Source organism: Oncorhynchus keta, chromosome 9 (assembly GCF_023373465.1).
Source record: "Oncorhynchus keta strain PuntledgeMale-10-30-2019 chromosome 9, Oket_V2, whole genome shotgun sequence".
NCBI lineage: Eukaryota > Metazoa > Chordata > Actinopteri > Salmoniformes > Salmonidae > Oncorhynchus > Oncorhynchus keta.
The window spans coordinates 40,174,566-40,196,722 of NC_068429.1; the positions used below are offsets into that span (position 1 = coordinate 40,174,566).

The 22,157-nt window shown below is 42.5% G+C and overlaps 1 protein-coding gene, 1 long non-coding RNA gene and 1 pseudogene across 5 annotated transcripts; 1 reads left to right on the plus strand and 2 right to left on the minus strand.

Annotated features, from left to right (window-relative positions):
* Positions 1 to 754: 754 nt before the first annotated feature.
* On the plus strand, positions 755 to 12,587 carry LOC118387781 (voltage-dependent anion-selective channel protein 2-like; annotated as a pseudogene). Its single transcript, XR_008143293.1, has 8 exons — positions 755 to 856; positions 3,837 to 3,908; positions 4,313 to 4,362; positions 6,019 to 6,224; positions 9,624 to 9,845; positions 10,449 to 10,599; positions 10,750 to 10,807; positions 10,935 to 12,587. The product of XR_008143293.1 is annotated as a voltage-dependent anion-selective channel protein 2-like (transcript).
* On the minus strand, positions 4,370 to 5,140 carry LOC127931852 (uncharacterized). Of its 2 annotated transcripts, none has more exons than XR_008143294.1 (3): positions 4,954 to 5,140; positions 4,846 to 4,917; positions 4,370 to 4,521 (listed from the first exon to the last, which is right to left on the minus strand). It is a non-coding gene; the product is annotated as an uncharacterized LOC127931852 (long non-coding RNA). The 2 variants fall into 2 exon arrangements; XR_008143295.1 differs by lacking the exon at positions 4,370 to 4,521 and adding an exon at positions 4,577 to 4,809.
* Positions 12,588 to 12,865: 278 nt separating the features above from the next.
* On the minus strand, positions 12,866 to 21,606 carry LOC118387780 (torsin-4A-like). 2 transcript variants are annotated; one of them, XM_035776481.2, is made up of 3 exons: positions 20,950 to 21,606; positions 14,626 to 15,102; positions 12,866 to 14,538 (listed from the first exon to the last, which is right to left on the minus strand). In XM_035776481.2, the coding sequence occupies exons 2-3, from the start codon at positions 15,100 to 15,102 to the stop codon at positions 13,684 to 13,686; spliced, it is 1,332 nt and encodes a 443-aa protein (XP_035632374.1). In that variant the 5' UTR covers positions 20,950 to 21,606; the 3' UTR covers positions 12,866 to 13,683. The 2 variants fall into 2 exon arrangements, with proteins under 2 accessions (XP_035632374.1, XP_035632375.1); XM_035776482.2 differs by lacking the exon at positions 20,950 to 21,606 and adding an exon at positions 16,283 to 16,552.
* Positions 21,607 to 22,157: the final 551 nt, after the last annotated feature.

Consider the following 22,157-nt stretch of genomic DNA (forward strand, 5'->3'; position numbering starts at 1 on the left):
ACCCTATATTAGGTAAGCTTACTACACCCCCCCCCCCTCCCCTGCTGCGCAGTCGCTAGTGGCCACTATGGATCTCCAGTGGATGCGGTTTCCACTAGTTACCATGACCACAAAGTCAAAGATGGCTATATCACAGATACACAATTGTTCTATAAATGTGAAGCATCCGTTTAGCGTTTCCACTCACTAACAAATATGGTAGGGAGAGGAAGCCCACTGTCCGGCAGTAGGAGAATACGAAACGAGATGGATTTAGGCCGAAATTCTGCACATTTTCTCATCGATGAAACATTTGATCTCAATACAGTTCTGTTCCAAAAACTATAATATGTTATGAACAGAGTGGACTACGTTTTGTAGACTTTACACTTTGCAAAAGTTTTTTAAAATCTCGTTGTTTAGGAGTGCAAATGCGTACATCACAGAAGAGGCGTACCCCTAAAGAAATCTGCAGTTGATGCGGCTAACCAAATAAATTGTAGGTTGCAAAAAGTCTGAAGATTGCAAAAGAGCCAGTGTCACTCCCAAGCCCTTTGAGATGCAATTTTACTATGAATAAATTGAATTCACTGAATATATTGCTTTATTGGCAAATGCTGGAATGAATTTGACAAATGATGTAGCTAAAACATTCTGCTGCAGTCATTCATGCCATCGCCCCGGTGAATTGCGCATGCTCATTGTGTCTCCTTCACTGTGCCCTACGGTGAATTGCGCATGCTCATTGTGTCTCCTTCACTGTGCCCTATCTTTGCCAAACAGATTCTTCATGCTAGTTGGTGGGAGAGAACTAAAGTACGCTAGCTTGACAGGGTGAAGGAAGAACAGTGCTCAGACGCTTCACAACATAACATCGGTATGAACAATCTAGCTAATATAAAGCACAACGGTTTATTTGTTATAATGCTGTTTATTGCATGGAATAATCATGGAAAATGCATGTCACTAACTAGCGCGTTTGTCCAAGGTTAGCCACTGCACCAACTAGCCGGCTACAAGGGACTATTCCAATGTCCATCTGTTGAGTAATGTGGTTGTCTAGCAAGCTAACTAGATAGTTCAGAGCACTGGCTAGTGCCCTAGCAAATGTTACATAATGTTGTTTGCCAATGTCGTACCGTCTAATCCCAAGTATAATTTTGTGTTAACTCAATATATAAATTATTACATTACAATGACTTAACATACGAATTACTTAATGTTGGCTAGTTGGTTAATTTACTGATGAAGTCAAGCCACCCCAACGCAGATGTAACTAGTTATCTAGCCTAGCCAGCATTCCAATTAGGACAATTTGGCTAGCCTTGCTAAAGACCACTCTCCAAACTGTCCTTTGTCCGAAATTGACGGTGCACAATACATGTTAAACCCGATATTAGGGCACAAAGGTATTATTTTATGCCGATGGCCCTCACCTTCAAGATACTAGCTTTCAGCTAAAGCTAGCTAACGTTAGCTATCATTGACTGCTCATTTTGAAAGATAATCCACTGTTCCTATAATAACTGACTTGGCTAGTTAAATAAAGGTCAAATAAAAAAATCAGGAGTGGATTAACCAGTCTCATTGTTAGGTCGTTGGCAGGATAATACAATTTTATAGCGTTGAACATTAGCTAATTAGAATAGCAAATTATATTTTTTCAATATTATAAATACATTGACTGATTATTAGTTACCTGATCATTAATGAATAGAAATGCTTTGCGACATTTAAAAGTATCTCAAAATACACATGAATAGAAATGTCTCTGTAAAATCAACTATTTAGCCATCGACAAAATGTTGTAATGAATAATGTGGATATTTAGCAAATTGACGTGACTAAACTGCTTGAAGTAACATTGGATTATAATCTGTCATGGTCAAAACTAGAGATTAAACGATACGAGCATTTCATATCACGATTATAGTGACCAAAATTATCAGTTGGCTATTATCGCGGTATTGTTCAAATGTGCTGGAAATGTTCAAAGTACTGATATACACAATGAAATAATTTCACCAAGTGTTATATTGAAAACCAACAAATACAATTAGCAGAACTATGCACTTTGCATAAACATTAAAATAATAACATTAAAGATGGCACCATGTGGCCATGAGGTAAATTTCTTGTGCAGGTTTAAATGAAAACAACCTTAAGTAAGCAAATGGGATAAACAACAAATAAAATTAGCAGCACTATGCACTTTGTGTGCATAAACATTTAAAATAGTAACATTAAATATGGCTGCACGCCCACTCTGTAAACAAGGGAATAGCAAATGTATTATTAGTGTTACATTATAATAATTATCACACACAGTCAATTCTGTGTTGCATTTGAGTATATGCAATGACCCATGCACATATGACATAAATACAATTGAGTCTTAAGAAGACAGTGATAGTAATTGCAATGAGCCCAACAATTGACATAAATACAGGAGTCTTGTATAAGAGTCTAGTGTTTCTCCTGTTGTAACACTTTTACAACCAAGTCGACAACTGCCGGATTTTAAATGAACAAAATATGTTGGTTCTGTGACTAAACGACAACGTGCTATCCTGTGCAATGGACGAATAGTGTGCAGACACACGACGCATACAGCAGCAGAACAACGTGCAGTGTTTTTACAAAAGTAGGTAACACTGAAAGCTTCAGTTTACATTATTGACAAGCTATTAGCAAGTTAGACAGACAAAGCATTACATTTTCCCCCATTACGAAGTCCCCACATGCGTTGAGCTAAACGTTAAATTACCTTTCATTCGCAATACAGTAACGTTAATTGGTGTTGGTTACGAAGATGACTCATGAGATTTGAAGTGTTGCCCCCTTTCGCCGCGTTTTTTTTTTTTGTCGTTGCATGTTCTGCAGACAGTGACCATTTTCGATTAAACTTCCTTCAGCACTCTTGTAAAACTCAAAATACGACCACACTTCAGATGTTGACCTCTTATTAGAAGGCTGAAAAATCTCCCGATCGCTGTCACTGCCTTCCGCCATGTTTCCACACAAAATAAAACCCATGCTGCGCCTGCGTTCGACTGTTGCTAACTTTGGTTGATGCTGGACAGTATTTACCGTACGTTTTAACGATAATAAAAATTAGAAACAGTAATACTAACCGTTGGGAATTTTATCGTGAAACCGGTAACAGTTTCATCCCTAGTCAAAACATGTTGATACAACAGTACCTAAAATGGGGAGAAGTCTGTCCATAATAAAGCGCTGCTCTGCCTTCTGTTAGTTTCTAAATGTTCAGAGTAAATAACTCATGGAAACTAGAGAAGGTCAACCAAGTTGAATTCTTCTTAAGGGGTCGTTACAGCTGTAATTCAGACAAAGACAGGTTCCTACCATCACAAGTATATATTCTCCACTTCAGACACCCCCCTTCTCTCCAATCCTTACATTTTATGGTTCCACGGGAAGAGGGTAATGTTGTATGTACTGTTTTATCTTTTGTTTTATGTGTGATGTATGTACCTTAATGTGTTTGGAACCCAGGAAGAGTAGCTGCTAGGATCCTTAATAAACACAAATACACTTGTTTTCTTAGTTTGGTTTTGTGATGCCTGCAAATATTGTTACAATATGTGTCTATACCCAGTCCTGTCAAGCCATAACAAGGGTCTAGGTCTGCAAATACTGCAGCCTGTTCTGTCAAGAAAATGCATACCACCTCTGACTTTTCCGAATCAGTCCTGAGGGAATCGTGTTGGCTGTTTGCAATATTCTAGAAAATCACACTCCACTGACTAACCACCTGATCTATGTGAACTGAGTCAAATATTGCAGTGGGACACAGGCCTACGTATGTTGAATGTCCTGTCTTCTCTCTTCTTCAGGTGCAATGGCTGTTCCTCCTTCATATTCAGACCTGGGCAAGACTGCCAAGGACATATTCAGCAAGGGCTATGGTGAGTTAATAGTAAAAATGTTTGCACACCTGAACAGTAAGGCTAAGGAGGAGAAGCCATAATTCCACACAAAACACATGACCGCCAGGGAGTTGGCTAAAGCAGTGAAGAACAGATCAAGTTACTGTTCATAGCCTGGTCTTGCCAGAATTTGAAACGCAGAAGTCAACTGGGAATCAGTCAATGTGATGTAAACATTTTAAAATTGCACTTGGCTGGCGAGTTTATGGTTTGTTAGAAAGCAAAGCAAACAATATGTGTAATTGAATGCATCATAAACCAATTGTCATTCGTGCTTTCTCAGAAGTCTTTGACTATAATGGGGCCGGCCGTATGTGTTTTATGACTCTACGAGTCTGCTCAGATGTAACATTAACTCATCAACCTCTTGTTTAACCATCCAGGCTTCGGCATTGTGAAGTTGGACCTGAAGACCAAGTCTCAGAGTGGAGTGGTGAGTCTTCTGTTACTGTCCTTTTCCCCTTTACTTTCTCCTCTGTCCCACCTGCTCTGCTCTACCTCACTTTCTCCTCTGTCCCACCTGCTCTGCTCTACCTCACTTTATCCTCTGTCCCACCTGCTCTGCTCTACCTCACTTTATCCTCTGTCCCACCTGCTCTGCTCTGCCTCACTTTATCCTCTGTCCCACCTGCTCTGCTCTGCCTCACTTTATCCTCTGTCCCACCTGCTCTGCTCTACCTCACTTTATCCTCTGTCCCACCTGCTCTGCTCTGCCTCACTTTATCCTCTGTCCCACCTGCTCTGCTCTGCCTCACTTTATCCTCTGTCCCACCTGCTCTGCTCTACCTCACTTTATCCTCTGTCCCACCTGCTCTGCTCTGCCTCACTTTATCCTCTGTCCCACCTGCTCTGCTCTACCTCACTTTATCCTCTGTCCCACCTGCTCTGCTCTGCCTCACTTTATCCTCTGTCCCACCTGCTCTGCTCTACCTCACTTTATCCTCTGTCCCACCTGCTCTGCTCTACCTCACTTTATCCTCTGTCCCACCTGCTCTGCTCTGCCTCACTTTATCCTCTGTCCCACCTGCTCTGCTCTACCTCACTTTATCCTCTGTCCCACCTGCTCTGCTCTACCTCACTTTATCCTCTGTCCCACCTGCTCTGCTCTGCCTCAGCTTCTCTCTCTCTAATCCTGTCTATGGCTCTGTAATAACACAACCATTCTATAGGTTGTGTGTAAGACTGTGTGTGTGTGTCTCCCTATCTGCCATCCTAACCCCTGCTCTGTCCCACTGCCTCCTGGATTGCTCTCTACTGTAGATGGTAAGACTCTCTCCCACAGTGTACTGATGTCTGTACTATATACAGCATGATCCGTGATATGTTTTATTTCACCTTTATTTAACCAGGTAGGCAAGTTGAGAACAAGTTCTCATTTACAATTGCGACCTGGCCAAGATAAAGCAAAGCAGTTCGACACGAACAACAACACAGAGTTACACATGGAGTAAAACAAACATACAGTCAATAATACAGTAGAAAAATTAGTCTATATATAATGTGAGCAAATGAGGTGAGATAAGGGAGGTGAAGGCAAAAAAAGGCCTTGGTGGCGAAGTAAATACAATATAGCAAGTAAAAAAATATATATATGTGATATGTGCTGGGAGATTCAGACGGTCTGATCTCACTGTTAAAATTATGTCCCGCTGATGGTAATGTCGGTCTGTTTGCATCTTCATCACTGTCCAGTGAATATTATTATTATTTTTGTCTCCATCCAAATGATCTATCCTTCCTCTCTCCCAGGGATCCAGTCACCCACCATCCTTACCTTGCATCCCTGATTTTCTTGACCTTTTTTTTCCTCGCATACTTTTCTTCTCACCTGTCATGTTTTCTGTGTCTCTCCTCACATAATGCATGATTCTGTCAGGATGTCTTCTGCAGTCAGCACAAAACTGCCCGTTTCAACGATCTGCTCTTCTAGATTCTTCTTCTCTTTCTCCCGTTCTCTCACTCGCACACTCATTACTCATTCCCTCAGTCCTTTCAAACTCTTTGACCTCAACTCTCTCTCCCCTCACACCGTCGCTTGTCTCACACATTGTCCCACTCTCTTTTTGTTTCCTCTCTCTCACCCTCTCAGGAGTTCAACACATCAGGTTCCAGTAACACAGACACGGGGAAGGCAGCAGGTAACCTGGAGACCAAGTACAAGATGAAGGAGCTGGGCCTGAGCTTCAACCAGAAGTGGAACACCGACAACACCCTGGCTACAGAGGTCACTGTGGAGGACCAGCTGGCTCAGGGACTCAAGGTGGCCCTGGACACATCCTTCGTACCAAACACGGGGTGAGAGAGAGACGTCAATCTGATATGTGTGGACAAAACATTAAGAACGCCTGCTCTTTCCATGATGTAGACTAACCAGGTGAATCAAGGTGAAGGCTATGATCTCTTATTAATGTCACTTGTTAAATCCACTTCAATCAGTGTGAATTAAGTGGAAGAGACAGGTTAAAGAAGGATTTTTAAGCCTTGAGACAATCGACACATGGATTGTTTATGTGTGCCATTCAGAGGGTGAATGGGCAAGATAAAAGATTGAGGTGCCTTTGAACAAGGTATGGTTGTAAGTGCCAGCCGCACTGGTTTGAGTGTGTCAAGAACTGTAGCGTTGCTGGGTTTTTCACACTCAACAGTTTCCTGTGTGTATCAAGAATGGTCCATCACCCAAAGGACATCCAGCTAACTTTATACAACCGTGGGAAGCGTTGGATACAACGTGGGCCAGCATCCGTGGGGAGCACGTTCGACAGCTTTTAGAGTCCATGCCCTGAATTGAGGCTGTTCTGAGGGCAAAAGGGGGTGCAACTCAATATTGGGAAGATGTTCCTAATGTTTGGTGTACTCAGTGTATATATGCCATTTACAGGTGTTAACGTTTTCGGTGGGCAATAAAAAATCTCAGGGGAGGGGATAACATTGCCTAATAAAGTAGTATGTCTATTCGATGAAATAAATTCCCAAATAATGTTGTGCATTCTATGCGAGATAAATATTTCTAAATTTTTTGGGGGGGCACTGAGCAAATGACAGGTCTGCTGAGTGTGAACCTGAACATTGTGAACATTCTGTGCAACTTCCAGGGCGCACGTTTACTGTGAAAGCAGGATGTACCTGCTTTAAGTTAGTTTTAACAGTGGTCAAGTAGGCTACTGTGGCTATTTGATCATAATGGGGAAAAACAATGGAGAAAATGCATTGCATAACATGTTATCATGGAAATAGCTGTCCTATAATTTAGCCTACAGTAGCAGCCAATGTGGGGTGTTCAATGTAGTTCTACATACCATGAGACTTGTCCTTCAGACAATGAGGTGACTGAAAATGTTGTTGTGGTGTTAGATGCAAAAAAAATACTTTACAAAATAAAATGCTACATTATTCCCATACCATTATTACTGAGAATCAGACAAATCATGCTACTCCCCTATTGCTGTCTACAAATGATCTACAGTACCGGTCAAAAGTTTGGACACACCTACCCATTCCAGAGTTTCTTCATTTTTACCGTTTCCTATATTGTACAATAATAGTGAAGACATCTAAACTATGAAATAACACATATGGAATCATGTAGTAACCAAAAAAGAGTTAAACAAATCCAAATATATTTGAGATTCTTCAGGGTAGCCACCCTTTGCCTTGATGACAGTTTTGCACACTCTTGGCACTCTCTCATTCTCTTTGATAATGATTCATTATTACAATAATGGAGCTGGTCAACGACCTACCGTAGGTGATTCGTTGAGAGCCCAATGATTCTGAATTGGGGCTTGCCTTATATAGCCCAACCTGGTTACATTTCCATAATCCACCACAACTGTCTCAATGTGGGCGGCAGGGTAGCCTAGTGGTTAGAGGTTTGGACTAGTAACTGAAAGGTTGCAAGTTCAAATCCCCGAGCTGACAAGGTACAAATCTGTCGTTCTGCCCCTGAACAGGCAGTTAACCCACTGTTCTTAGGCCGTCATTGAAAATAAGAATTTGTTCTTAACTGACTTGCCTAATTAAATAAAGGAAAAATATATATAAAAAATATGCCGAACCAACCCATATCTACTAGATGAGGTGGCCATATATTCTGAGTCCTCCTGCCAGGTATCCTGCGAGACCTAAGTTTATTCTTAGAAAGAGGATAAGGAGAGACTGTATGGAATAGAGATACCTCGTTCCGAACGTGCAAGTTTCAGAGTACAGAGGGTGGAGGGTAAGAACACGAGATGTGCACAGCCGTGGTGAATTAGGTACAGAGTTATGTGAAAACAGCAACTTGCACAACCAGAGTAACACTCCTATCATTTATATAAGCCTTAATTTATATAAGCCTTAATGCAAAGACCATTTTTCTTCTCTCACAAACGATGGAGTATACTAACGGGGAAAGTTCTAGCAAGTTGAGTGAAGTTCAATCTCGTGCTTCTATGCGCAGGCTGATATTTCTTCTGTAAAGCAGTTCTGTATGTTGGTCCCAGCTTTCCATCGCAACCACATTTATATCGCTACTCCTACAATGGCATCATTTTTTTTTTTTTTAAACACGTACAACTGGAGTTTCAAGCATTGTTTAGACCAGTGTTTCCTATCTGGTAGGGGGTGATTTTATTTGTCCCTCCAAGTGTTACGTTACAGCCTTTTTCTAAAATGGATTCAATCGTTTTTTCCCCCTCATCCATCTGCACACAATACACCATAATGACAAGGCAAAAAAAAAACATTTTTTTTTTTTATTAGAAATGTAGCTCTATGGACAATTAGTTCAACCTCGTGGCTTGCTTTTTGCTCTGACATGCACTGTCAACTGGGGGATCTTTATATAGACAGGTGTGTGCCTTTCCAAATGGATGTCATAAGGTGAATGCACCAATTTGTAAGTCGCTCTGGATAAGAGTGTCTGCTAAATGACTTAAATGTAATGTCCAATCAATTTCATTTTTCACTGGTGGACTCCAAGTTGCAGAAACATCACCAGAACTGAGCTTTTCAGTCTTTCTACATAAAAATGATGGGGGACCCCTTTAGTGATGGTAAATTCATCAGGGACCCCTTCATAATCAGAACACAACTCAAGTGACATAAATATAGCATACAAGGAGCTCTAATAGTGCATGGCCAGGCGAACCCAACTCTTGGGTCCCTCGGAAGGAATATTTAAAGGCCCATCTCTTGGCAAATCTCCTGTTTTTTCAACACATTTTGTAATGAGGCAGAGAGAGCATTGCAGTTTTAAAGCTTAAATTACAGTGCATTTATGTTGAAAAGAAAATCACTTTTGGGGAATCCAAGAAGTATTGAGTTGAAAAATGTATAATTGGTGGAGTAGTGTGGAGACCAATATCCCTGTGAGCCTGCCAGGCACATGTTCCATGGATTCCTTGGCCAAAATTATATATGAAGAGACTTGCCCACGGACCTCCTGCAATACCCTCCTTTGAAAACCCCTGTCCTAAACAAGGGGACTGTAATTGGTCGAACTTTAATTTAATACATGCCCAAAATTACCTAAAAGCATGATGTTCATGACGTTTTTACATGAAAGGCGAGGTTAACTAAAATATGACCTGACGAAAGGATTTGGGATTTATTTATTGACGATGCTATCACCTTTTTTAGAAAATCAAGGATCAGATATGAAAGGATATTTGTTGGCTGTCTAATTGGCTCTTTCTCTTCTCCATCTGTACTCAGCAAGAAGAGTGGCAAGCTGAAGACTGGCTACAAGCGTGACTTCCTTAATGTGGGCTGTGATGTTGACTTCGAGGGTCCCATAATCCACGCAGCAGCCGTGGTGGGCTATGACGGCTGGCTTGCCGGGTACCAGATGGCCTTCGATATGGCCAAGTCCAAACTGGCCCAGAACAACTTCGCCCTGGGATACAAGGCTGGAGACTTCCAGCTCCACACCAACGTGTGAGTATCTCAGTGCAGTGGGTCATGGCTAAAAACGCTGGTTTTGTTTTTGTGAATCACCATAAATGTAGAAATGTGTTAGATGATACAAGTTTGGTAACTGTTGCCCTGTGTCTCTCTAATAGAAAATGAATCAATAGAATGGCTTAGAACCTCATGTTAAGTCAAAATGACACAACGACAAGATTCCAGTTGAACGTTTACTCAGCTGTATTAGCGCAGTACATAGTTGCCATTGCACTTAGGCTGTGTTCATCAACGAGACTCCTGCGCAGGCGTACTAATAAGGGTGTTAGCGCCGTAATAACAGCAATATAGGGATACTTAAAACATGAACGTAACACCTCTAACCCTAGCAATTTGACTGGTTAACTCATGGGTCCACCCATAATGCCACCATTGACATGAATGGGGAAGCCCCGCTCTATGGATTCTTTCTCAGTAATAATGTCATGGAGCAGGGAGGTATTCATTCATTTTAGGATGGTTTCTTACTATATCTTGCCCCCTCTCTCTTTCAGGAACAATGGAGAGAGGTTGTCTAGGAGTGTGAACTCGTGCTTGATTTGGGCATGTCTATCTGTTCTCTCTCTCCTCTTTCAGTAATGATGGGACTGAGTTTGGAGGTTCTATCTACCAGAAGGTGGATGACAAGCTGGAGACGGCGGTCACTCTGGCCTGGACGGCCGGCAGCAACAACACACGCTTCGGCATCGCAGCCAAATACGCCCTGGACAAAGATGCTTCCCTGTCTGTGAGTAACACACACAAGTACTCTGTCTATCTTAGTCTCAACCCAGGCTCTTGCTGTAGACCCACCCCTAGCAGGGATGAAGCTTTTTGCAATTCATTCAGATTTGCTCACCAGAACACGTTCAATGACTGCCTGTGTCTCCCCCTGCAGGCCAAAGTGAACAACGCCAGCCTGATTGGAGTCGGCTACACCCAGACCCTCAGGCCAGGTGATCTAATGACTGATTGATTTGATTACAATTCATGATATCCTCTGAGCAAGGTCTCTGAGCACAACTGTCATTTTAGGTCGAGCTATACTGCTTTACATCTCCAGTAAATTCCTCTCCTCTGTAGGTGTGAAGGTGACTCTGTCAGCCCTGATCGACGGGAAGAACTTCAACACCGGCGGCCACAAAGTGGGCCTGGGCTTCGAGCTGGAGGCATAGAGCGGCAGGGAACAAGACCCAACAACCAAGAGAAGAGCCCAGAACCAATCACCCCCATTCCCAACCCCACACACCCTACCACAGCCCTTATCCAAAACAATCATCCTGTAGACACTCCATTCCCACCTCTCTCTCACACACCACAGTCCCTTTACACTCACACACATCGAGTGTTTTGGCAGTAATAGTCAAACCTGTGGCCGTCATGTCCATCTTGTCTAAAGTGGCTAAAATACATGAATGAATAGAGAGACCGAGAGAGGCATTCTGTAATGTCATGGCCGTTATAGTCTAGCCTTTTGGTTTAGTTGGTTAGTTATCACTACTAGTCATCTTGTTTGAAATGGAGTGTTTCAGTCTGAGTGCATAAAGGCAAGCACTGGGGATGGATACCTCCCCTTTTAGCTGACGTTGTACAGAAACACTGGCTAAGTTTTTTTGTAAATCTTCTGACTGGTTACTGAAGCGGCACTAATATTTCAGTAGGCGTTTGGCTGAGTAGTCTTCGGTAAACGTGTCGCTCGGCGTGAACTTACGTTTATTTTCCCCTTCGTATTTCATTGTAAGCATGTCTGAATGAATACCGGGTGTAGGACAGGAGGCTTAGTAAGGATGGAAGCCGGATGCATTTGAAGCCCGGTGTTCTCTTGGTTTAAAAAGAATGCCGTCTGTTTCTTTTGTATTGGTTCGAGTATAAAATGTTTCGGTGTATTTTGGTTGTGCTGTGTTCAGTTGTGGACCATGTTGTCCGTTAAACCCAGTGTGATCGTAGGATGTTTGTGATTTTGGATGGGCACAACTTCAATTGTATGCCACTTCAGCCAATTTTCTTTCAATTCCTGACTTGACCGAACTGAGATTTTAAGTGAGCCCAACCCTGAGAGGGAACCAACCATTTCACCACCGCTACAGTCTGCTGTTACTGTAACTACACTGAATACGGGAGTCTGCAGGAGAGTTTAAGGAAGATTCTACATTACGCATACAGCGCTACAGACAGAAGGACCTATTAGGATTGTTGTCGGCTGAATGCAGTTCTACATGTCCCAAAACGCAATATTTCTTAATTTCCTTGTCTTTGCTCTGAGGCCACTCGTCTTTAGAGGACAGCTGTGGTGAAATCTTCCCAGTAGGTGAGGAAAGATGTCATTTCTACAGTGTTGCTTATATCGATCTACTCTTAAGATCTGTGGTCACATGAAGAGGGATGAGGATGTTGTTGCTCATGCTGCTTTAGACTTACACTCCTTCCTGGCTGTCATTGGTGCCCCTGGGAGCCAAACGACCCTCCCTGTATGTCCCACTCTCTGTACATAGTATACATATTCTCCTCCTGAGTTTCAACACTGATACGGTGAGACAACATTTAAAGGGATGCTGTTGTATAGGCTCGGTCCCTCCTTTACCAAGTCATAAACCATGACTCCATGTATCTTTGTTTTCTTTCCAATTTTGTCATAATTATGAATCTTTTTGAATTGGTTGTGTTCAAGACACAGCATCTCGTTTTTTCCCCCCAACCTCAAGTAATGGAATTCTAATTAAAAAAAGCTTGTCTTGATGTCTTTTATTTCTCAATGTTATTTTGAGAATATTTGTGGTCCATTAACACTTTAGTGAGAATAGTAGTGATAAGAGGGTTGAGATTATAGATAACAATGTGATGAGTAGAGGCACAGTGTTTCTGAGATTGTACCGTACCAGCCTGCTTATTCCAGTATTTGGTTCAGTTGGAATAATTTGCATATGTATTTTTTTATTTAAAATTATTTCTGGGGGCTTCAGAACAAGCATTATGTCCCAAACCCCTTGGTCGCTGTCAATCAGATAGCTGAATAATTCAGAAAGCATGATACAGTTTAATCAATATAGTATGTTAACAAAATACAACTACTTCATCACATTTTCCTGTGCTGCTCTTGGCCCTGTCTTTGTCATTGTCACAACCAGACTCATTTGGTACGAATCCTAATATCTTCCTCTATTGCGGTGTTATTCAACTCTTACACTACGAGGTCTGGAGCTTGCTGTTTTTTTGTTTAGCCCTGATAACTAATTGCACACATCTGTTGTCTCAGGTCTAAATCAGTTCCTGATTAGAAGGGAACAATGAACAAATGAAGTGGAACTGGCTTCGGGGTCCAGATTTGAGTTTGAAGGCTCTATTGGGAGCGGGGTCTTGTGTATTACTGTCAGTAGTTTGCCTAACAGCATCGTGGGAGAATGAGCAGTGGTGCTTCACCATGACCACAACTCCTGATTTGGACTCCTCTCCAGATGTGCAGGCTATGATATTAGCCCTTACCTATCCTATCTCATACCTAAATGGTAATTATCTAGTAACCAAGGGGCTCGTTCCGGATGGTGCTAAGATACAGAACATAGAAAAGACGATTATCTGACATGATTAGCCTTCATCGTGGAGATACTCCTCATTCTCAGACATACGACAATGTTTTTTCCCCAATGGTGGGTTCTGGCGAGTAACTTGGGCTTTGTTTGCTTGATGGATCACAAGAAACACAAAGTCTTTAGGCTCCAAAAGACTATGGGCCAAAACAGTTATTGGAACTGACACTGTCCAGTAGTATCTTTTCTCAGGACACGTCTTTCTCGGTCCCTGTCTTCTGTCATCTCAACATCCCTCTGTAGGTCTCTCATAGGAGGTTGACCTTCGCCACAACCTGTTTACAGCCTGTCCGGGCATACACCCGGCCCCATACCACGGGGTAGTACTCTATCTCCCCTGCCAGCCTCTCAATGTTGGTACGGTCCGGGTAGAACCCCTCCCTCATCATCTCGTCCAGGAAGCACTCTGTCACGTGACCTTTCTCCAGCAGGGTCAGAGGTATGAGTTCAGCGTCTGCCCACAGTGGGTGGAGCATCTCCAGAGTGTTCCGCAACAACGGGGTCAGCTCCTTGACGAAGTTGCCATGGTACTCAGACACAGTCATCATGGAGTCGCTGGAGGAGTTGTGCAGCAGGTGCTTAGTGATGTGATTGTGTCCTTGGTTGCTAAGGAACAGGTAGACTGCGTTAAGATATTCGTTGGAGAGTTTTGATTGCACCAGATCCCGCAGCGCATCAAGCAGCTCTGGGTGAAGGTGCTCTGCTTCGTCGAAGATGAATACTGGAATTTTCTCCTCCTCCTCTGCTCTCAGCACCGTCTCCGACACCAAGATCGTCAGCGCTCGGGCGCATCGCCAGGCGTCATCCTCCAGGGGGCAGTGGTGCAACACAAAGTACTGGAGAACCAGGGGCTCCCCCACTACTGAGCGGAAGTGCCCAGCTAGGAGTCTCCCTACGTGGCTCTTCCCCACGCCGCTGGTTCCATGTAAGGAGAGGACCAGGGGTTTATTGTGGACGTAGGTAGAGAGGTAGTCTCTGAGTTGGGCTAACAGAGCCTCCATCGCCCCCTGCTGGCCAAACACCTCCCTGCATAGAGTCTTCTCTAATCCCTCCAGGTCATACCTCAGGACATGGTCGTCAAGGTTTTCTATGGCATTATACACCTGTATGGAGGGATAAAGTACAGAATGAGACATTAAAACACAGACAAAGAGGAAGATGAAGATCAACCTCACACGCATACACATTACCTGGAGGAAGAGGATGGTGCAGAGGAGGAAGAGGCAGTTCTTTGCTCGGCTGTGTTCCTTTATGACAGGGTTCCTGCACCCCCCTCCACTGGGGAACATGACCCGCCGCGATCTCTTCTTCTTCTTCCTCTTTTGGAGGAGCGAGGAGAAGGTTGTGGTGGTGCTGGAGGGGGTCAACCCCTCAAAGGTGAAGATTTTGGGGCTGGTGCGAACAGGGGCCCCAGTGAAGAGACCAGCCCCTACCACTGGCCCTACTACACCCAGCCCGGCTAACTCCAGCCGTCGTTTTTTCATGGTCAGGTATTTCTGTCTAATGCGAACCACAGCACGTAGAGAGGATGAGAACTGGTACAAACTCTCAGCGCCTGTCCACGACCCCCTCCTTTCACTCTCTCCTTCGCTTTCTCCTTTCTCTTCGCCCATCTCTCCGTCTGTCTGGGACCCAGACAGTCTGTCAGAAACATCTTGGTCGCCCATCTGAGAGAGAGAGAGAGGCTTTAATCATTCAATTACAGTCACAGTGAATTACGTTCCGTTTTCTTTTTTTTAGAGGGCGGAAAAGATACCTCGCCAAGGGATGCCAACTATTGAAGAATGTACTTATAGATGCATTTAACATGCTATATGATACCACTAATGTATCGGTTATGGTGTTAGATTTACTATAGTCGTAAAGTTACATGGAAAAACCCAGAGGGTTACAGCTTAGCCACTGAAACTGAATTACTTCTTAAACTGTCTATAATAACTTGCCTGTCACTGAACAAATAGACCGGTAAAAAATATCCAATATTACACATGCTCAGATATGTCAGTATCAGATAGTACCTGGTAAAATGACCTGGGTATCTAATTGTGTCAATATATTTGACAAATATCCTTGTTGAGGTATTGCAACTCAACAAGGATATTGTGTCATCCTTTCAGGCCGTAAATTTATGTGCAAACAGTCGCATCTGACTGTAGTCAAACTTGGCGTGTAGTGCGATCCTCAGCCATTTCCTCTATTCAGATATAGGCTCAGATCCTAAGAAGTAGCAGACTGTGAGAACTAATTTCACGTAATGTGACTCAACACATGAACAATCATCTACGAAGGTTTGCGAGCATTTTTTTCTGCTTATTGACAGATAACGATTACGGGAATAGAAGTGAAGCCATTAACCATATTTCGCAGTTGCGGCAAGAGTTCTGAGGCAAGATTTCAGCCCACCCCAAAACTTCCTGATAAGGAGATCAGAGACTAGAACGTTGTCCAATAGAACACACTTTTTTCAGCATCCCAAAACACACAAATTACTACAATCATATTTTGGCCTGTGTGTCTCGAGAGAAAGTGCTTGGAGGCCTATAAGTCCACTACTGGTTGTGCAGCACCTTGTGTGGCTGATTAAGTTCATTCTTTGCCACAATATAGTAATAACACGTTATTTCAAATCATTATAGTGCATTTATTTAATCATTACAAATCGTTGTAGTTTTACAGAAACACACAACTATTATGACAAGGGGTTAATTACAGGCACTTGGTCCTCACATATTTTTCAGATGTTCCAGCTGAAATAGGAAGCCTCTACTCTCCACCAAACAAGCAGAGGTTTTTCCACACAGTGGATCGCACAATGATGTTCACTCAAAGTTAGACATCATTACTTACTTTAGTTTATTGTGTGTTATGATGGCCTCCTGAGTGACGCAGTGGTCTGAGGCAGTGCTAGAGGCGTTATTATAGTCCCGTTTCATACCCGGGCTGTGCCATAACCGGCCGTGGCCAGGAGTACCAAAGGACGGTGCACAATTGGCCCAGCGTCGTATAGGAGGGTTTGGCCAGGGGGGGTTTACTTGGCTCGTCGCGCCCTTGCAGCTCCTTGTGGATGGCCGGGTGCCTGTAGGCTGACCCGGTCGCCAGTTGAAAGGCATTTCCTCCGACAGATTGGTGCGGCTGGCTTCCGGGTTAAACTGGCGGGTGTTAAGGGGCACGGTTAGGTCGGTGGATCACATGACTCCACCTTCGCCTCTCCCGAGCCGGTTGGGGAGTTGCAGCGATGAGACATTATCAAAAAGGGTGGTAAAATTAAAATACAAAAATAAAGTGCGTTATGATGTGAACAAAACATATTTTGAGAGAGAATGAGGTCATGAATTAAACTAATTTGCTTACTCTAAAGTGCATTCATAAAGTATTCAGACCTGTCAACTTTTTCCACATTTCGTTACATTACAGCTTTATTTTAAAATTGATTTTAAAAAAAATCCTCATCAATCTACACACAATACCCTATAATGGCAAAGCAAAAACAGGTTTTTAGAATTTAGCAAATGTATTAAAAATGTAAATATAGAAATACCTTATTTACATACAGTTGAAGTCTGAAGTTTACATACCTTAGCCAAATACATTTAAACTCCGTTTTTCACAATTCCTGACATTTAATCCTACTAAAGATGCCATATTTTAGGTCAGTTAGGATCACCAGTTTTATTTTTAAGAATGTGAAATGTCAGAATAATAGCAGAGAGAATTATTTATTCCAGCTTTTAACACATTCCCAGTGGGTCAGGCATTTACATACACTCAATTAGTATTTGGTAGCATTGCCTTTAAATTGTTTAACTTGGGTCAAATGTTTCGGGTAGCCTTCCACAAGCTTCCCACAATAAGTTGGGAGAATTTTGTCCCATTCCTCCTGACAGCTGGTGTAACGGAGTCAGGTTTGTAGACCTCCTTGCTCGCACACGCTTTTTCAGTTCTGCCCACAAATTTTCTATAGGATTGAGGTCAGGGCTTTGTGATGGCCACTCCAATACCTTGACTTTGTTGTCCTTAGGCCATTTTGATACAACTTTGGAAGCATGCTTGGGGTCATTGTCCATTTGGAAGACCCATTTGCGACCAAGCTTTAACTTCCTGACAGATGTCTTGAGATGTTGCTTCAGTAAATCCACATAATTTTTACTTCCTCATGATTCCATCTATTTTGTGAAGTGCACCAGTCCCTTCTGTAGCAAAGCACCCCCACAACATGATGCTGCCACCCCCGTGCTTCACGGTTGGGATGGTGTTCTTCAGCTTGCAAGCATCCCCCTTTTTCATTTTTGGTTCATCAGACCAGAGGATATTTCTATAAAAGGTATGATCTTTGTCCCCATGTGTAGTTGCAAACCGTTGGTCTGACTTTTGATGGCGGTTTTGGAGCAGTGGCTTCTTCCTTGCTGAGCGGCCTTTCAGGTTATGTCGATACAGGACTCGTTTTACTGTGGATATAGATACTTGTGTACCTGTTTCCTCCAGCATCTTCACAAGGTCCTTTGCTGTTGTTCTGGGATTGATTTGCATTTTTTCGCATCAAAGTGCATTCATCTCTAGGAGACAGAACGCGTCTCCTTCCTGAGCGGTATGGAGGCTGCGAGGTCCCATGTTTTTTATACTTGCGTACTATTGTTTGTACAGATGAACGTGGTACCTTCATGCGTTTGGAAATTGCTGAACCAGACTTGTGGAGGTCTACAATTTTTTTTCCTGAAGTCTTGGCTGATTTCTTTTGATTTTCCCACGATGTCAAACAAAAAGGCACTGAGTTTGAAGGTAGGCTAATTGGCATCATTGTATTTCAAGGCCTATCAGAAGCTTCTAAAGCCATGACATCTTTTTCTGGAATTTTCCAAGCTGTTTAAAGGCACAGTCAACTTAGTGTATGTAAACTTCTGACCCACTGGAATTGTGATACAGTGAATTATAAGACAAATAATCTGTCTATAAACAATTGTTGGATAAACTACTTGTGTCATGCACAAAGTAGATGTCCTAACTGACTTGCCAAAACTATAGTTTGTTAACAGGAAATGTGTGGAGTGGTTGTAAAACGAGTTTTAATGACTCCAACCTAAGTGTATGTAAACTTCCAACTTCAACTGTATGTATTGCAAATTCGTTACATATTGCACAAATTGCAATTCATAACATTTCATTAGAATTTTAATTCTTAACATATCATACGAAATAGATGATTGACATCAACAAACAAAGTTGTGGAGAAGTGCAGATCAGGGTTGGGTTATAAAAAAATATCAGAAACTTTGAACATCCCACAGAACACAATTCAATCCATTATTTAAAAAATGAAATAATATGACACCACAACAAACCTCCCAAGAGAGGTCCGCCCACCAAAACTCACGGACCAGGCAAGGAGGGCAATAATCAGAGAGTCATCAAAGAGACCAAAGATAACCCTGAAGGAGCTGCAAAGCTCCACAGCGGAGATTGGAGTATCTGTCCATAGGACCACTTGAAGCCGTACACTCCACAGAGCTGGGCTTTACAGAAGATTGGCCAGAAAAAAATCCATTGCTTAAAGATAAAAATAAGCAAACACATTTAGTATTTGCCAAAAGGCATGTGGGAGACTCCCCAAACATATGGAAGAAGGTACTCTGGTCAGATGAGGCTAAATTGAGCTTTTTGGCCATCAAGGAAAACGCTATGTCTGGCGCAAACCCAACACCTCTCATCACCCCGAGAATACCATCCCACAGTGAAGCATGGTCGTGGCAGCATCATGCTGTGGGGATGTTTTTCATCGGCAGGGACTGGGGAACTGGTCAGAATTGAAGGAATGATGGATGGCGCTAAATACACGGACATTCTTGAGGGAAACCTGTTTCAGTCTTCCAGAAATTTGAGACGGGGAGGGAGGTTCACCTTCAATGGCCCTAAGCATACTGCTAAAGCAACACTTGAGTGGTTTAAGGGGAAACATTTAAATGTCTTGGAATGGCCTAGTCAAAGCCCAGACCTCAATCCAATTGAAAATCTGTGGTATGACTTCAAGATTGCTGTACACCAGCTGAACCCATCCAACTTGAAGGAGCTGGAGCAGCTTTGCCTTGAAGGAGCTGGTTATGCATGCTTAAGTTTTGTATTTTGTCTTGTTTGTTTCACAATAAAAAATATTTTGCAAAGTGATAGGCATGTAGTGTAAATCAAATGATATGGACCCCCCCAAAAAATCTATTTTAATTCCAGGTTGTAAGGCAACAAAATAGGAAAAATGCCAAGGAGGGTAAATACTTTCGCAAGCCACTGTAAACTGAAACAGACTTTTCAATAACGGGGGCAATAAGTAACAGATTGGATTAGTTTAGAAAAATCTATGTTATGTGTATTTGAGTAGCATAACATTCATTCATAAATTAATGTTCATGCAAAAACATCCATATTGAAACAAACAATACAATTCCAAAAATCTACCTGCAATAGAGCATGCTGAGAAACATGATAATGTTGGGCGTGGTTTACCTTTAACACTGGTTATTAACACCAACACTAGGGTTGTTTTACACCAGTGAGTGTTATTTTAACACTTATAGAGTTCATTTAACACCTGAATCAACACTAGAAATGTTACACTGAAAAATCAACACTAGGTTACACCGGCCAATTTGCTGCGTACCATACAAAACATAACATATCATACTAAATGGAGGGAGATAGATTTACTTTTGATATGTTACGTCTACCCCCGAGTCCAGGTTGCCTTCACATGTACAGGTAGCGAGCGGCCTAAGAGGTGATGTCTCCATTCCACACATTGTACAGCAGGGCTCTCTAACCTTGTTCCTGGAGACCTACCCTCCTGTAGGTTTTCGCCCCCCAGTTGTAACTTACCTAATTCAGTTTATCAACGAGCTAATTATTAGAATCAGGTGTGCTAGATTAGGGTTGGAGTGAAAATCAACAGGAGGTCGCTCTCCAGGAACAGCTTTGGAGAGCCCTGTTCTAGAGCCTTTCCCTGGCTGCATTCCAGAAGCTTTCTGTCCCTCTCCCAGACCCTCGCTGCTCTCTGCTGACTACATTTCCTTCCTAGCTCACACACACACACACACACACTGAAATAGAGAGTAGCATAAATGTTCCTCTGTGTCTTGTGTAACATAGGTTTTCTTGTGTAAGGCAGAAACCAGAAGTTTGTAGCTTGTTTTTTGAATGATTCTAAAACACACTAGATCTCACTTCACACTTCACAACCTGTTTCCATTGCTGAATATAGATTTTCAAGTTCTGGTTCTGTGTTTTTTTAGGTGGAAGCTTTTCTAACCCTGATAGTGAGTGAGTGAGTGAGTGTGAGTGAGTGAGAGAGAGAGAGAGAGAGAGAGAGAGAGAGAGAGAGAGAGAGAGAGTGTGAAGCTGGCCAGAGGCCTAGAAACACAGCTGCAAATACCTCACCCAGAAAACCGTGTAAGCAAGGAAGGGGAGAAATAGGAGAGGGAAGAGGAGGAGAATAGAATGCAGAAAGAGAAATTCTGGAAAACCAGTCTGCTTACCTTGAACGTATCGGTAATACCAAGCCTCCTATAGACTGAGTTCTTCACTAGGCTCGCTCCATGAGTTTTGTGGGGAGAGAACAGTAAACTCCTTCTGTGGAACTCTATCCCTGGATAGTGAGCTGGTTTCAGATCAACTACAACTACGATACCACTCCTATCTCTCTAACTCACCCTCCCAATTCCTGCTTCTGGCCTTTGCAGACTCCTCCTCTTCCTTCCTATTTTTATCTTGTTCTCTCTCTTTCACCTTCTCTTTCACTCTCTCTCTCTCTTTTTGTCTTTCCACCCACTATCTCCCCCCTCCGGCTCTTCCATTCATGTTGTTGAGATGAGAGTGAAAATCAGGCTATTGTGACTCTCCTAGTCATGCAACTAATGACCTTTACTCCCAGCCTGCACTCATGGATAACTTTGTTTAATTAATTTGTTTACTTTGTTAGAGGTCCTCTGCTGGGTGGTGGGATAAATGTTTGCATATTTTATGTTATTTGCCTCACAGCAAATATGAGAAGAGGATACCGACACCCAAGCAGTGGGAAAACTATTAGGCCCTTCATAACGTAAGATCTATGTGAACGTGATGATTGGTAGCCAAGAGCTCAAGGAGAGAATTTGTCATATAATAACCAATCGTAACAATAATGGAGTATATGACATAGATAGTTGGTAGCAGAGAGCCCATGGAAAGAAGGTGAATATTACACCCGGTGTCATTTTGCATGTTTAAGTCACGAGTCAGTCAGTGACCATGTTCTTATGAATGGTTGTCATGGTTGTGAACAAGGATGACCTTTACGACAATATGGGCTCTCCCCTTGAGTTATTTTCTGCTATTGTAAGTCGTTTATGTGTAAATAAAACGATAACAAAAACGTCACAGGATTAGGTTCCCTTCAAATCCATTTCATACAACAGGTTACATTCCACAAAAGTTTGAGTTTTTGTCCTATGATTGAAATAGCTTTGCACTAGCCCCAGGCAACATACCTTTTAACACCACGCCTATTGTCTACCTCTCCTCATCCTTCAGAATGCCTCTGTGTTATGTCCCAAATGAACATGATGCTGCTAAAGAGAACAATTCAGGAAACAAAGTGATATTAATTGCTGAGAGGGTGTGAGTGTCTTATTAGCGAGTTTGGGGTAGTAGTAGAATGTCAGTGTGTTATTAAAGGCCCAATGCAGCCATTTTTTATTTTTTTTTA

What these genes read in the sequence shown, in the direction of transcription:
- LOC118387780 (XM_035776481.2), bottom strand. Translation starts at nt 15,102, where the DNA reads ATGGGCGACCAAGATGTTTCTGACAGACTGTCTGGGTCCCAGACAGAC. An exon ending in GCACCATCCTCTTCCTCCAG is followed by an intron (nt 14,539 to 14,625) that starts GTAATGTGTATG and finishes CCCTCCATACAG; the next exon opens with GTGTATAATGCCATAGAAAA.